This window comes from Boleophthalmus pectinirostris, unplaced genomic scaffold, assembly GCF_026225935.1.
Source record: "Boleophthalmus pectinirostris isolate CB_2022bp ecotype Guang Dong unplaced genomic scaffold, ASM2622593v1 HiC_scaffold_23, whole genome shotgun sequence".
NCBI classification, from domain to species: Eukaryota; Metazoa; Chordata; class Actinopteri; order Gobiiformes; family Gobiidae; genus Boleophthalmus; species Boleophthalmus pectinirostris.
The window spans coordinates 2421153-2437058 of NW_026571207.1; the positions used below are offsets into that span (position 1 = coordinate 2421153).

The 15906-nt window shown below is 42.8% G+C and overlaps 1 protein-coding gene across 1 annotated transcript; it reads left to right on the plus strand.

Moving 5' to 3' along the window:
* The first annotated feature begins 2090 nt into the window (after positions 1-2090).
* On the plus strand, positions 2091-14473 carry LOC129410717 (NACHT, LRR and PYD domains-containing protein 3-like). The gene is made up of 10 exons (XM_055159584.1): positions 2091-2167; positions 2956-3057; positions 4024-4094; positions 5245-5756; positions 5918-7218; positions 7302-7475; positions 10675-10851; positions 12948-13124; positions 14196-14374; positions 14451-14473. The coding sequence occupies exons 1-10, from the start codon at positions 2106-2108 to the stop codon at positions 14471-14473; spliced, it is 2778 nt and encodes a 925-aa protein (XP_055015559.1). The 5' UTR covers positions 2091-2105.
* Positions 14474-15906: the final 1433 nt, after the last annotated feature.

Below are 15906 nucleotides of genomic sequence, written 5' to 3' on the forward strand. Positions count from 1 at the left end.
TTCAGTTGTAATGTGTAAAAAAAAACTGTCTGAGACGCTAAATTGTTAGAGTATTCACAAGTCATAATTTTTCAAATTGTTCAGTTGTTCAGCTCGCCCGCATCCCTCTCGTCATTATCCGAGTCAGTGTGGTTACTGTTCCCTGGAGTTCAGTTCAGTGATGATTCTGGTCTTTGTGAAAGCTCGGACCACAGTTGATACTGATCCTTAGCGCAGGCGTCCACGATCCATTGGCAGATCGTGGCGTAAGTCGCTCGGTGCCGTCTTGGTGAATGTGTGTCTCATCCACTGCTCCCATGCAGTTCACACTTTCACTTTAGTACAGCCTTGAGTTTAAAGTGGGCGTTGTGAGCGTGTCTCTTGACAGGTGCATTTTGATATTAAAAGGAATCACAGTCTGTATTACTCCTGATGCTCCTGACTACGGGAGCCGTAATGCTGCAAGTGGAGCGGCTTTGTAGTTTACTTAAGTCGTACTAAGACACTCCAATAAATTCATATATATCGTTATATATAATTTTTTGATTAAATTAGAAGCTTTTAAGTGTGCCCTATAGTGCAGAAAATGTGGTAATTTTTCTGACCTTCACGTTGCAGCACAGTGCATTTAATAATGCTATTTTGTTTATATCTGTATTATACCATATATTTAATATTATGCAGTGAAGTTGCATCGATTCTCTTTTGGTTCTGTATGCTTTACCAGTTGAACTACTAAGATTACCTTTATGCATAAACTGTTCCAATAAAGGTTTTAGGATTACATTTAAAGATTGAATTACCTTGTAATTATTCCACGTTGAGCTAAACCACCAGCATATAGAGAAATATGCAGTATATTACAGTTTAGTTTGTAGTGAATATATACAAATAAATAGGGGCGTATGAACAGGTGGGAATTAGGTACAAATATACATGAGGGATATAAACAGATGTTTTATAAACAATTATACAGTCGTGCTACTAGAATGATATACTATCAGCAAGTATGCAGGTGTGCTTTATGAATAATGTATGATATATAAAGCAAACGATATATAAGAACAGTTGTGCTATAAAAATAAATATGAAGTTATATATCAGATGTATTATGAACATGTAAACATGATATACAGAAGATATACAGCATTGGCAATACATGTAAATTCTGCACTATTTTCGTCTGAGATGATTTGGCTTTTGCTCATATATAATTTTTAGGTTAGTTTAAGTATTATTCTCTACTTAATAGGTCTTACAGAGGAATTGCTATGTCGAAAGAACTTTTCCAAATATTCTTTCTTGTCACTTCCGCCGTTTAAACAACCGCTCTAACAACTGGAGACTCTGTGAGCCGAGGTCTTACCTGTGGTTTAGGCAGCAGTTGCTTCTCTTGTGGTTTTAAGAATACCAGGGCAATACTTAGTCTTTTTGCCTTATCACACCACACATCAACCATGTGAAGCCATCAGTGAAAACCATCAAAGTGTGGCCAGTGGGGGTAGACTCAGTACTCCAGACAGGTTTAAAGACACAGACTGGAGTAGGTTTGCCACTCAGGCTGCCTGTGACTCCCATACAAACATTGATAGCCCAAGTCCAAAGTCAGTGAAATGCTGTGTCCCCACCTTACCCAATAACCTGTGTGTGTATGTGTATGCTAATTGGATTGGTCCCCATGAAGTATACGGTCCTCATGAGTGCTGGTGTTTTTGTCATTTGTGGGAGGTACTATGTAAATTAGGTCCCCAAATTGAACGATATATTGGTTGTCCCCACATATGCTGATTATGTCAGGTCAGGTTACATTGTTGTGAGTGTATACACAATTCAAGGTGATGGGCTGATTTGATATTTTTTTACTAACATCCCTGATTTTTTTGAAGCCTGTAGCATGATGGGAAAGGGTGGTTCCCAGAACACACCTATTTGTCAGGTGTCCCCACACTGTGTGTGTGTGTGTGTGTGTGGGACATGAGCACTACTAACACTCACTAGAACTGGGCCTTTAAAAGTTTCCTGTAAAGTGGGGACAGTGCTCCTGTCACTTTAGCAGAAGTGCTGTTCAACTGTAAAGAGTGAAACTTTTCTCTGTGTTTTCTCCTCCAGACTGAGCGAGTGGGGAAATGGATTCAAGGAGAGAGCAGATAGAAGGAGAAGCAGCTCCAGGGGGCAGCGCTGAGGCGCGGTGAGTCCACTCATTTGTTTTTCACTGTTACAAAGCTCAGGAGGATTTTTGAGGAGCTGATGTGTCCAGTGTTGTTCAGAAAGAATCCAGAAAAACACTTTGTCTCCTCAGACTCGCTCTTACAAAGAAATACTCTGGTCTTTTTCCAACAATTTCCAACTATTAGAACAAAAGTCCAACCTGAAGTCCTGGTCACACCTCCTCTTATACCTGATATTTGACACAAGTTTACTCTTTCACTGCAAACATTATATCAGTTGTCCATTAGTTTGGAGACGTCCCAGGAGCTGATGGACCTTCACGGCTACAGTGAGAAGCGTCGTCCTCTTGTAGCTCCTCATCCCTGTGAACCTCAGTCTTCTCCAGCTCCAACTGAATCCACCACAACACGATTTTCTCCACCAGGAAACACATGTACTTTATATAAACAATAGAATCCTCTTCTGTGCTGTAGAACCCAGAGTCCTGCTGTCTCAGTCTCCTCGTAACACTCACATTTGTAAAACACATTGTTTGTGTGCTGCTCTTGTACTTGTATTGATGATACTTTGATATATTTCCTACACATTTGGATGTAAAACATATAAATGTGATGTGTACATGTCATAGAGCTGTCACTCATGTGGAGCAGAGAAAGATAAAGACATGAGAGGAACAGTCATGACCTGCTGCTTTTTCATCTTATTGATCCAATCCAAAGGGTCATGTCACATGTGCCTTTGTCACACTGATCTAAACCCACAGGAACAAAGTCTTCAACGTAACAACTCATGATGTTTTGTGTCCAGACGCAGATCCTCAGCCTCAGAGTCCAGACCTGAGTCCATGAAGAGTGACCAGTCTAAAGGTCCTCCAGACGTCAGACATGAACCTGAACCTTCATCCTCACTGTAAGAACAAATGTCACACTAAAGAACATGTCACATAAAGACAAATGAATAGAGATGATTTGATATAGACTTTTTTGAACCGATACTGATATCGATACTGATATTTGTCTTGTTACTCTGGCTGATAACTGATATTTGCTGATATTAATATTAACCTTTTAACATCTGTAGTACTTGGTTGTACGTGAGTCACAATTTGATTTTATTTAGGTTTTTTGGACCAGAGAAAAACAAAAACTTTATTCACAATATAAAAAAAATATATATTTATGATATAAAAAACAAAACTTTTCCATTAAAGAAGTCGTGTGTTTGTGAGTCTGACTGACTGTATTTGGTTTAAAACTTGAGGTCACAGCTCTGAATATTGAGTCATTGTAAAAATAAAAACAAAACAAAAATAAAAATCTCCTAAGGAGCATGTGGTTTATGATGTTTTACTTAAAGGCCTTTAGACAGAAACATGAGCCGATACAGAAAAATTGTGGCTCATGTGGCTCAGTTCCATAATATCGGTTTATCCGATACTGCGGTTGGACCATGGATCAGTCGATAACGTAATAAATCTGGCCAATAGTTTGTGACATTATTGGCTGGTTATGACATGATCAGCCAATAATGTCGTACTTCAAAAATATGACATTTGAACTCTTTTCTATTAGTTTTTTTCATATCCACATCCAGCACACGTCCTTTTCTTTGGATTCACATTTTTCATGGATTGTAAAGTTGTGGAAAATAAACAAAAACTGATAAACTCGAGGCTTTCACAAAAAAGTGCAGCCAGAGGAAGAGTTAGTTTGACTTGTTTTTACATTTCACAGTTATTTATGTATACATTTATTTTTTATAATTTCATTTATTTCAACTTTTTTGCTACATTAATTTATGCCCACATTTATTTTTAAATTATTTTCCAAAACTTGATCAATTTAAATCAAATGAGTTTAATGTTTTTGTTCACAGAGTAAAGCCCTGGCCCTGGACTCAACACGATGACAGGACAGAACAAAAGCAGGTCCACAGAACTTCACTGAGTGAGTCGATTTTACACAGTTTATGACGACACTAAACCAGAGACTAAACTGAAACTCATCGTGTGTCAAAAGTAAAATGAAACTGTTTCAAGTTATGTCCCAATAATCCAGTTTTCCCTCACTTCTGTGTGTTTGAAACGTGGCAGTAGTGGTGGTGTCCTTTACTGCCCTCTTCTGGTCACTGAACAAACTGCAGCAACCCAACGTCTCATTAACTTGTTTTGTTTGGCTCTTCTACGGAAGCCTGGAGGCACAAGTTGAGAGCGAGACTTTCTCCATGAGCTCTGACAACCGCAGAGAGCAGCTGACTGTTTGAGGTTTGCAGATGGAAAACTGTGGTTGTGTCCTTAGGCAAGACACTTCACCCACATTGCCTAATATGAAAGTGGTGTGTGTGTGTGTGTGTGTGATGGTGGTCGGAGGGACCGATGACGCCGATTGGCATGACAGCCGTGCTTCTGTCAGTCTGCCCCAGGGCAGCTGTGGCTACAATAGTAGTTTACATCACCAGGTACAGAGTGAATGAATAATGCTGAGTCATGCTCTGTAAAACGTCTTTGTGACAAAGTCCTGCAGCTCCAAACAGGAGCAAACTGTCTCCTTAACAGAGGATGTGGCTTCAGATGAGGCGGGACTGAGCAGTTGATGAGGTCCCCCACCAATCAGGAACCAGCAAGAGGTAAACCCCAGTCCAACCAGTCCTCCATCAGGCTGAAGAATTCACAGGATGGATTACAGAGGGAAAATGGAGAATTGCTGCCCCAGACCACTAACTCCCTGAGCAAAAAGAGAGGTGGGGGTGATCGTGAGCGCTCATGTCGCCCTCCACGCCATGTCGGCCCGTGTAAAGGAGCGCCCCTGTCCTGTTCTTAGTCTTTCTGATCTTCATGATTGTACATTTAGTGTAGAGTTGACATGTCACTCATGTGGATTCTAGATGCATTATAATAAATAATGTACATAAGAACCGTCCTGAAGACTCAGCTGCATAAATAAGATGTACGAGTAAAAACAAACAGCCGTTTGTACAAAGAGGGTGTCAGATACAGTCCAGTATACAAATATTGATCATGTCTGTACGTTTACGTTTCTGTAATTTGACTCCACAATTAAAGACATGTTAACTGATACATCTGTGTTCCTCTCACAGCAGGTGAAGAGCTCCAGAAGGTTCTGCAGGAGTATAAGCTGAGCCTGAGCAGCAGATGTGGGAGTGTGACGGAGGGAACTGAAGGAGCAGGAAGTAGAACTCCTCTGAACATGATCTACACTGAGCTGTACATCACAGCAGGCCTCAGTGAAGAGGACACAGCCCGACATGAAGAGAGGAGGCTGGAGGAACTCTCCAAAAAAACAGTCCAGGAAACCTCCATCAGGTGTCAGGACATCTTTAAAGCACTGCCCACTGAGCAGCAGGGGGCGCCACAGCAGAAGGAGCAGAAGAAGCAAAGGTCCATCAGAGCGGTGCTGACCTGCGGCGTGGCTGGAGCGGGGAAGACCTTCTCAGTCCTGAAGTTCTCTCTGGACTGGGCCCAGGGTTCAGAGAACCAGGATGTGGACCTGGTGCTGCCGCTGTCCTTCAGAGAGCTGAACCTGGTCAGAGAGGAGAGCTACAGTTTGGTGGAGCTGATACAACTGTTCCATCCAGCGCTGGAACCACAGGTGACACTCCTTTGTCTGCTTTTCTACTTGAGTCTCGAGTCATTTTTAGAAGGTATTTGACATTGAGTCAAGTCCTTTGTGTGTGAGTTTGTTTCCACGTGTGGATGAACCTGATCACACTGAAATGTCTCCTCTTGTTCATGTTCTCGTTGTGTCCACAGACGCTCACAGCACAAACTCTGTCCGTCTCTAAACTCCTGTTCATCTTCGACGGCCTCGACGAGAGCAGACTGTCTCTGGACTTTCACTGTGAGTTCATCTCTGAGGTCACACAGAGGTCAGAGGTCAGCGTGCTGTTAGTGAACCTCATCAAAGGCAAACTGCTTCCTACTGCCCTTATATGGATCACCTCCAGACCAGCAGCAGCCAATCAGATCCCAGCGCAGTGTGTGCACAGGGTGACAGAGGTCAGGGGCTTCATCACTGACCATCAGAAGGAGCAGTACTTCAGGAAGAGGTTCACAGATGAAGAGCAGTGTAAGACAGTCCTGTCCCACATCAGAACCTCCCGCAGCCTCCACAACATGTGCCAGATCCCAGTCTTCTGCTGGATCACAGCCACGGTCCTGGACCACATGTTGAGAACCAATCAGAGCGGAGCGCTGCCCCAGACACTCAGCGACATGTACGCCCACTTCCTGTTAGTGCAGACCTACAGGAAGAGCAAGAACACAGGAGAGAGCAGCGGTCCAGAGCTGAACACAGACGACTGTGAGCTGCTCCTGAAGCTGGGCAGACTGGCCTTTGAACATCTGCAGAAAGGAAACTTCATGTTCTACCAGGAGGACCTGGAGCAGGTGGGTCTGGACCTGACCGAGGACTCGGTCTATTCAGGACTCTGTACAGAGATCTTCAAACGAGAGAGTGTCCTCTTCAACAAATCCATCTACTGCTTCGTCCACCTGAGCGTCCAGGAGTTTATGGCAGCGCTTTACCTGCTCCACTGCTTTGGAAGTGACCCACAGGTCGTTCAGAGGTTTCTTGGTAAAAAGATGATAAAATTAAGTGCAAGTGAGTTTCTCAAACGATCTCTTGTTAAATCCATGAAGAGTTCAAACGGCCGCCTGGACCTGTTTGTGCGCTTCCTTCATGGCCTCAGTCTGGACTCCAACCAGAAGCTTTTAGGACGTCTGCTGAGTCCAGTAAACCAATCAGAAATCCCCAAAGTCATTGAAAACCTGAAAGAGATGAGCTCAGAGAAAGTCTCTCCAGACCAAAGCATCAACATCTTCCACTGTCTGATGGAAATGAAGGACCAGTCGTTCCTGCAGCAGATCCAGGACCTCCTGAAGTCTAGAGGAGCATCACAGGAGGAACTGTCTGAGTTCCAGTGCTCGGCTCTGGCCTACGTGCTGCAGATGTCAGAGCAGGTCCTGGAGGAACTGGACCTACAGAAGTACAACACATCTGTTTGTGGTCGACAGAGACTGATCCCAGCGGTGAGGAGCTGCAGGAAGGCTCGGTCAGTCCTCACTCACAAACAGCAGCTTCGCAGACCTGGGGTCAGACTAAACAAACACATTTCAATGAAACATCTGCTTACAGGCTTGTTGAGTGTGGACTCTCAAAGACTCACTGTGAAGTGGTGGCCTCAGCGCTGCAGTCCAGCTCCAACCATCTGAAAGAGCTCGATCTGAGTGGAAATGACCTGAGTGTCTCAGCAGTGGTTACGCTGTGTGCTGGACTGCAGAGTCGTCACTGTGAACTCTCCAGTCTCAGGTCAGTCTCCTCTGTTTCAGCACAAAGTGCACTATTAAACTCACTCTTCAGTCTTTAGTGGGATAAATATCATCATTTCAATAGACTCACCAAAGTTTTATTCTAGTTTCATCATTTCTCAGAGCAACATCGTCTCTTCAGTGTTTGAGAAACTCTGGACATGGGGCTGGAACAGGATCTGTTCTGTGTATTTTAGCAGAGCGACTGCTCCTTTGACTCATGTCGTGTTTGTGCTGTTTTTATGTGGTTTTTATGAACCAAAGATGATTTTTTCTCGAGACAATAAAGTTAATTATTCTGTTCTGAATCTGGTGAAATGGTTTTCACAGATTTAATGAAGAGACTAATATTCTTACATTTATTTTTGCTTCCATTTTCTGAACCTATTCAGAAGTTGTGCATTCTGTAAACAAGGTCACCTCTCCACAGATCTGACCTTTCATTTGGCCTGTTGGCATCACCTGCTTGTTTCCATGGAGATAGATATGTGTTTAATGCCACTTGTGGAACATTCAGACACATCCCCACCAGGACAGTTACACCAATCCACAATATTTTTCAGTTTAATTTATTTAAATATGACATTTATAAACAGCCATTTCCAAATGCTGCACTGAAAATCAGAGCGTCTGTGCCGTCCTCTTTGTTCTCTACAAGAATTCAAGCCCCTGGTCTGATGGGCACCTGTGTTTATAAGTTCTGATCCAGTGCAGCTCTCCAATATCACCACTTTTTAATTCATGGAACTATTTTATTGTTTTGTTGTTTTGCACCAGATTGAGTCGCTGCAGTTTGACCTACAAGCAGCTGTGTCGCCCCCTGGATGAAGCTCTGCGGGGAAACCCCTCCCACCTCAGAGTCTTGGACCTCAGTGAAAATCTTGAACTAAACAGATCGTGGAGTGGAGATTTTGTGTGATTTTCTGTGGAACCCACTGTGTCAGCTAGAAACTCTGAGGTCAGCCGCTGCTCCACACAAATACATTTCTGTGTTCACACTTGATCCTGCCTTTAGTATCAGGTCAGACTTACTGCAGAGCCAAAGTCTGGATGAGTGATTATTGTCAAATATTGGGAATTATGGTCTTACATAGGTGAGAGTGTGGGGAAAACAGCAAAACCATCAAATGGTTTAAACCAGGGGTGTCCAATATGTGGATCGCGATCTACCAGTCGATCTCCAAGGTAATGTGGGTAGATCGTAGTGTCGTAGTACTCGTCTTGGACTCGATCTAGTCTCTCACTTGAGGTCTGACACTCGACAAGTCGGCAATAAACTAGTACAGGTGTGCGGGAGGGTGCGGGGGCATGTGGGAACGAGCGGGCGCTCATTTGGAACCCGCAGATAATGTGTGACACATCACAAACGCACACTCCCTGTGCGCACCTTGTCCGTAACAGTGTGTATCACAGGACAGGTTAAACTTTTTAAAACATCCTACCTGTCCACCTGCCTCACATCACCGCTCCTCGCCTTTTCACGCTCTCGCTCCTTCCTGTGTACAGCACAGACAGGCTCCATCCTCAATGCGCTGAGTAGAAGAGCAAGACAAACATGAAGTAAAACTAATCTAAATTTATGTTGCAGTGTTGAAACAGAGCAGATCTACGGCACAGAGCAGGTCTACGGCACAGAGCAGGTCTACGGCACAGAGCAGATCTACGGCACAGAGCAGATCTACGGCACAGAGCAGATCTACGGCACAGAGCAGGTCTACGGCACAGAGCAGGTCTACGGCACAGAGCAGGTCTACGGCACAGAGCAGGTCTACGGCACAGAGCAGATCTACGGCACAGAGCAGGTCTACGGCACAGAGCAGATCTACAGCACAGAGCAGGTCTAGTGCGACATGTGGCTGAAGTTTGCCTAATAAAAGTGCACAGATGCATCTGTGTTTGTCATGATGTACGTTTGGTTTGTTAAATGTGCAGATGCTGTTAAATCCCACTGCAAAACCAGTAAGAGAATGTAACTCCAGTTAGGAACTTGAAAAAACAGGTTTAAAAATCCGACCCACTTTGTTCACAGTTTCGTGTAAAGTGTCAGTGGAAGTGGGATTAAAGAAGAGGTTCTCAAACTGTGGGTGAGGGTCCAAAAAAGGGCCACAGTGTTTCAGTAAGAAGAGTTTGCTTGGCTTTGTAGTAGGTCATTTTGATTTGGTCATTTTATAAGTGGCTCACATGCTGAGAAAGCGTGGACGCTCCTGGTTTAAATGTTTAAATAAAGGAACAGACCAAATCCTGCTCCTTTCCAATCATGGAAATGTCTTTTTTTTGTACATATTGTTAGAGGTAGAGTTGCTTTGAGAACCTTGAAGGTGAAAAAGGATTTATATATAAAACATTGATGATGCTGTTTTCATGAGGAACAAATCATGAACATATCCCACTACACAAGTGTAAAAAGCTGCTCCACAGCAGTGCCAGTTTCTCCACACACCCAAAACACACGGGATTATAACCCCAAGTGCCATTAAATATTATTATTGAAAACAGCGCCACATACAGGTGAGGCAGATGTATTACATCTTTTTCACTCAGTGCTCCATTGTCGTTTAGACGTGAATATTTACTGATCCGACATGGGGCTGGAACAGGATCTGTTCTGTGTATTTTAGCAGAGCGACTGCTCCTTTGACTCATGTCGTGTTTGTGCTGTTTTTATGTGGTTTTTATGAACCAAAGATGATTTTTTTCTCGAGACAATAAAGTTAATTTATTCTGTTCTGAATCTGGTGAAATGGTTTTCACAGATTTAATGAAGAAACTAATATTCTTAAATTTATTTTTGCTTCCATTTTCTGAACCTATTCAGAAGTTATGCATTCTGTAAACAAGGTCGCCTCTCCACAGATCTGACCTTTAAATTGGCCTGTTGGCATCATCTGCTTGTTTCCATGGAGATAGACGTGTGTTTAATGCCACATGTGGAACATTCAGACACATCCCCACCAGGGCACTTACACCAATCCACAAGATTTTTCAGTTTCATTTATTTAAATATAACATTTATAAACAGCCATTTCCAAATGCTGCACTGAAAATCAGAGCGTCTGTGCCATCCTCTTTGTTCTCTACAAGAATTCAAGCCCCTGGTCTGATGGGCACCTGTGTTTATAAGTTCTGATCCAGTGCAGCTCTCCAATATCACCACTTTTTAATTCATGGAACTATTTTATTGTTTTGTTGTTTTGCACCAGATTGAGTCGCTGCAGTTTGACCTACAGCTGCTGTCTGCCCCTGGATGAAGCTCTGTGGATAAACCCCTCCCACCTCAGAGTCTTGGACCTCAGTGAAAATCTTGAACTAACAGATCTTGGAGTGGAGATTTTGTGTGATTTTCTGTGGAACCCACTGTGTCAGCTAGAAACTCTGAGGTCAGCCGCTGCTCCACACAAATACATTTCTGTGTTCACACTTGATCCTGCCTTTAGTATCAGGTCAGACTTACTGCAGAGCCAAAGTCTGGATGAGTGATTATTGTCAAATATTGGGAATTATGGTCTTACATAGGTGAGAGTGTGGGGAAAACAGCAAAACCATCAAATGGTTTAAACCAGGGGTGTCCAATATGTGGATCGCGATCTACCAGTCGATCTCCAAGGTAATGTGGGTAGATCGTAGTGTCGTAGTACTCGTCTCGGACTCGATCTTGTCTCTCACTTGAGGTCTGACACTCGACAAGTCGGCAATAAACTAGTACAGGTGTGCGGGAGGGTGCGGGGGCATGTGGGAACGAGCGGGCGCTCATTTGGAACCCGCAGATAATGTGTGACACATCACAAACGCACACTCCCTGTGCGCACCTTGTCCGTAACAGTGTGGTATCACAGGACAGGTTAAACTTTTTAAAACATCCTACCTGTCCACCTGCCTCACATCACCGCTCCTCGCCTTTTCACGCTCTCGCTCCTTCCTGTGTACAGCACAGACAGGCTCCATCCTCAATGCGCTGAGTAGAAGAGCAAGACAAACATGAAGTAAAACTAATCTAAATTTATGTTGCAGTGTTGAAACAGAGCAGGTCTACAGCACAGAGCAGATCTACAGCACAGAGCAGATCTACAGCACAGAGCAGATCTACAGCACAGAGCAGGTCTACGGCACAGAGCAGGTCTACAGCACAGAGCAGATCTACAGCACAGAGCAGGTCTACGGCACAGAGCAGATCTAGTGCGACATGTGGCTGAAGTTTGCCTAATAAAAGTGCACAGATGCATCTGTGTTTGTCATGATGTACGTTTGGTTTGTTAAATGTGCAGATGCTGTTAAATCCCACTGCAAAACCAGTAAGAGAATGTAACTCCAGTTAGGAACTTGAAAAAACAGGTTTAAAAATCCGACCCACTTTGTTCAGTTTCGTGTAAAGTGTCAGTGGAAGTGGGATTAAAGAAGAGTTTGCTTGGCTTTGTAGTAGGTCAATCATTTTGATTTGGTTATTTTATAAGTGGCTCACATGCTGAGAAAGCGTGGACGCTCCTGGTTTAAATGTTTAAATAAAGGAACAGACCAAATCCTGCTCCTTTCCAATCATGGAAATGTCTTTTTTTGTACATATTGTTAGAGGTAAGAGTTGCTTCGAGAACCTTGAAGGTGAAAAAGGATTTATATATAAAACATTGATGATGCTGTTTTCATGAGGAACAAATCATGAACATATCCCACTACACAAGTGTAAAAAGCTGCTCCACAGCAGTGCCAGTTTCTCCACACACCCAAACACACGGGATTATAACCCCAAGTGCCATTAAATATTATTATTGAAAACAGCGCCACATACAGGTGAGGCAGATGTATTACATCTTTTTCACTCAGTGCTCCATTGTCGTTTAGACGTGAATATTTACTGATCCGACATGGGGCTGGAACAGGATCTGTTCTGTGTATTTTAGCAGAGCGACTGCTCCTTTGACTCATGTCGTGTTTGTGCTGTTTTTATGTGGTTTTTATGAACCAAAGATGATTTTTTCTCGAGACAATAAAGTTAATTTATTCTGTTCTGAATCTGGTGAAATGGTTTTCACAGATTTAATGAAGAGACTAATATTCTTAAATTTATTTTTGCTTCCATTTTCTGAACCTATTCAGAAGTTATGCATTCTGTAAACAAGGTCGCCTCTCCACAGATCTGACCTTTAAATTGGCCTGTTGGCATCATCTGCTTGTTTCCATGGAGATAGACGTGTGTTTAATGCCACATGTGGAACATTCAGACACATCCCCACCAGGGCACTTACACCAATCCACAAGATTTTTCAGTTTCATTTATTTAAATATAACATTTATAAACAGCCATTTCCAAATGCTGCACTGAAAATCAGAGCGTCTGTGCCGTCCTCTTTGTTCTCTACAAGAATTCAAGCCCCTGGTCTGATGGGCACCTGTGTTTATAAGTTCTGATCCAGTGCAGCTCTCCAATATCACCACTTTTTAATTCATGGAACTATTTTATTGTTTTGTTGTTTTGCACCAGATTGAGTCGCTGCAGTTTGACCTACAGCTGCTGTTGGCCCCTGGATGAAGCTCTGTGGATAAACCCCTCCCACCTCAGAGTCTTGGACCTCAGTGAAAATCTTGAACTAACAGATCGTGGAGTGGAGTTTTTGCTTCGTTTTCTGTGGAACCCACTGTGTCAGCTAGAAACTCTGAGGTCAGCCGCTGCTCCACACAAATACATTTCTGTGTTCACACTTGATCCTGTCTTTAGTATCAGGTCAGACTTACTGCAGAGCCAAAGTCTGGATGAGTGATTATTGTCAAATATTGGGAATTATGGTCTTACATAGGTGAGAGTGTGGGGAAAACAGCAAAACCATCAAATGGTTTAAACCAGGGGTGTCCAATATGTGGATCGCGATCTACCAGTCGATCTCCAAGGTAATGTGGGTAGATCGTAGTGTCGTAGTACTCGTCTCGGACTCACAGAGCAGGTCTACAGCACAGAGCAGATCTACAGCACAGAGCAGGTCTAGTGCGACATGTGGCTGAAGTTTGCCTAATAAAAGTGCACAGATGCATCTGTGTTTGTCATGATGTACGTTTGGTTTGTTAAATGTGCAGATGCTGTTAAATCCCACTGCAAAACCAGTAAGAGAATGTAACTCCAGTTAGGAACTTGAAAAAACAGGTTTAAAAATCCGACATACTTTGTTCACAGTTTCGTGTAAAGTGTCAGTGGAAGTGGATTAAAGAAGAGGTTCTCAAACTGTGGGTGAGGGTATATATATTATATATATATATATATATATATATATATATATATATATATATATATATATATATAGGAGCATTATCATGTGGACGTAGCCTAAATCCACTGAGAGTAGGACAAAGTGGGGAAATGTTTGTGTATGTGCATAGAGCTGAACTCAACAGAGAAGCAGGAACTGATCACACTTCACTGAAGAGTCATTATAGCAGCTTTAGTAGAATAAACACTCGTACAGATGAACCCTGCCTTTCCCATTGTTTATTTTTCTGTGCACATAAGTGACTTTAAGAAACATGAGAATTAATCTACACCCAAGATAACAGAATTAAAAATCATATAAACATACAATAAACAAAATACCTTTTTCCCCTCATATAGTAACTAGGTGCTGTTTTTTGGACATTCCAGCCTTGACACTTTCAAATCTTCCAGGAAGGCTTCAAAATAAACCATCAACCTTCACAGTCTTTTCCTGCCCCAACACTAAGGCCTCATATTTGTTCTGTGTAGTTTAAGGTCCTGTGGTGTGTCGGACCTCAGCTGTCGGTATTTGGCTTCTGCTCTGAGGCTCCGTCCTTCACTTCCTCTGAGGCACCTGGACCTACGGGGCAATACTGTGACGTCTGCTGGACTCCAGGAGCTGAGAGAGAGAGTCGACCAGGACCAGGTCATCAGCTGCATGTCCTCAGGTCAGACACCATGATTCACTGTGGCTCTTTCCCTGTGCCTTTGAGTGCTCAGATTTGTGCTTCTGACCTTAACTAGGTCACGACAAGAACAACAAGTAGAACAAAAATGGGTATTAAATAAGACAAATTAGAAGTAAATAAATAAGTAAATAAAAATAACAACTAAATAACAACAAAGGTGCATCTAAATGAATAAAGCTAACTTAAAGAAAATGCCCAAGGGCTGAGCCAAACTGACTGAGATACTGTACCTCAACAGTGACCTCTAGTGTCTCAGTTACACACGGCGCTGTACACGTGTAGTACTGAGGNTTATTTGTTGGAGTATGGACATTGATTGTGTGCTTTTGTAACGTTGGGTGATTATGGTTCAGGGACACATCATTGGTTTTTATTTAAAAACAACAGTTTCTCCACTGTGGCAGGTCTCAGGCGATTTCTTTTTTTTTGACAATATTTCTCCTGCTTTTGAAAACACCCGCTCACAGGGCACAGATGAGGCAGGCGGACACAAGAATGCCACTGCTAATTTATATAAATGGGGATAGACATATTTCTGTCTCTCCCAGTATTGAAGGGGGTCCTCCAGCCTTCCAATATTTGGCTCCATCATGCACCGTTGGACCTCAATATTTGCATCTGCTATTACATTTTGTGTTTGTGTCTGCCTGACTCTGTCATCCAGGCGACACCACAGGTTGTTACCTAAGAAATAAGAATTGTTTTTTTGTGAGTTTAAACTGTCTCCAAACTTCCAAACTCTCACTGATCGCAACTCTCCATCAAACACCCACATTTTGAATGAAGACTGAGCAGTTTATATCGCTGTCAAAACTCGCGGCAAAACCCGAACCACTTCCTGAATCAGTCACGTGGTACAGCCGGGCAGCGAGGCTTCGGACGTCATCATTTTCAGCTCCTTCCCTAACTGAATCAAGCCTCGATAAGCGCTTCGCGGAAACGCCCCCTCCCTACTCGGCACACGCTTCGAAGACTTGACACGGAACGTCACATCACTACCCGGAATCATAACCCCTGAATCTAATCTGTTTGCTTCTCTGCAATTCTGTTTCCCAGTTTGTTGTCCCTGTTCCTGAGTTTGTTCCTGAGTTTATTCCCAGTCCATTTTTACTAGTACATTTCCCAGTCTTGGAAGATATTTTCGTTCACACTTAATATCATATATTCCTCTGTTGTATTTCCAGTCTGAGTTGCCATTATAAACATTTCCTGTTATAGGACACTTTCTGTTATTTAAATAAGACTTTGTTTGCCGGTGTACATGTGTTGCATTAAATCCCTAATTTAACTTAAAGATGCTGTGCATGCTACTTTTATTTGGTTGTTGAAAAGTGTTATTTGTGCATGTTTTGGTAGCAGCACATGCTCTTGTTATCGTATGCTGCTTACGTGGTTCAGAGCACGGTATAGTATTACTTGTGAAAGTTAGGTGCAATTTATTATTACACTTACCTATTATTTTGACAGTGGCGGCCTTCTCTGCTGGCTTAAAAAATCTCTGAATCACAGAC

Excerpts from the sequence above, each read along its gene's own strand:
- LOC129410717 (XM_055159584.1), top strand. The coding sequence starts at position 2,106 with ATGGATTCAAGGAGAGAGCAGATAGAAGGAGAAGCAGCTCCAGGGGGC. Across the intron at positions 5,757-5,917 it reads ATCCAGCGCTGGAACCACAG|ACGCTCACAGCACAAACTCT; the intron begins GTGACACTCCTT and ends TTGTGTCCACAG. Across the intron at positions 7,476-10,674 it reads TGTGAACTCTCCAGTCTCAG|ATTGAGTCGCTGCAGTTTGA; the intron begins GTCAGTCTCCTC and ends GTTTTGCACCAG.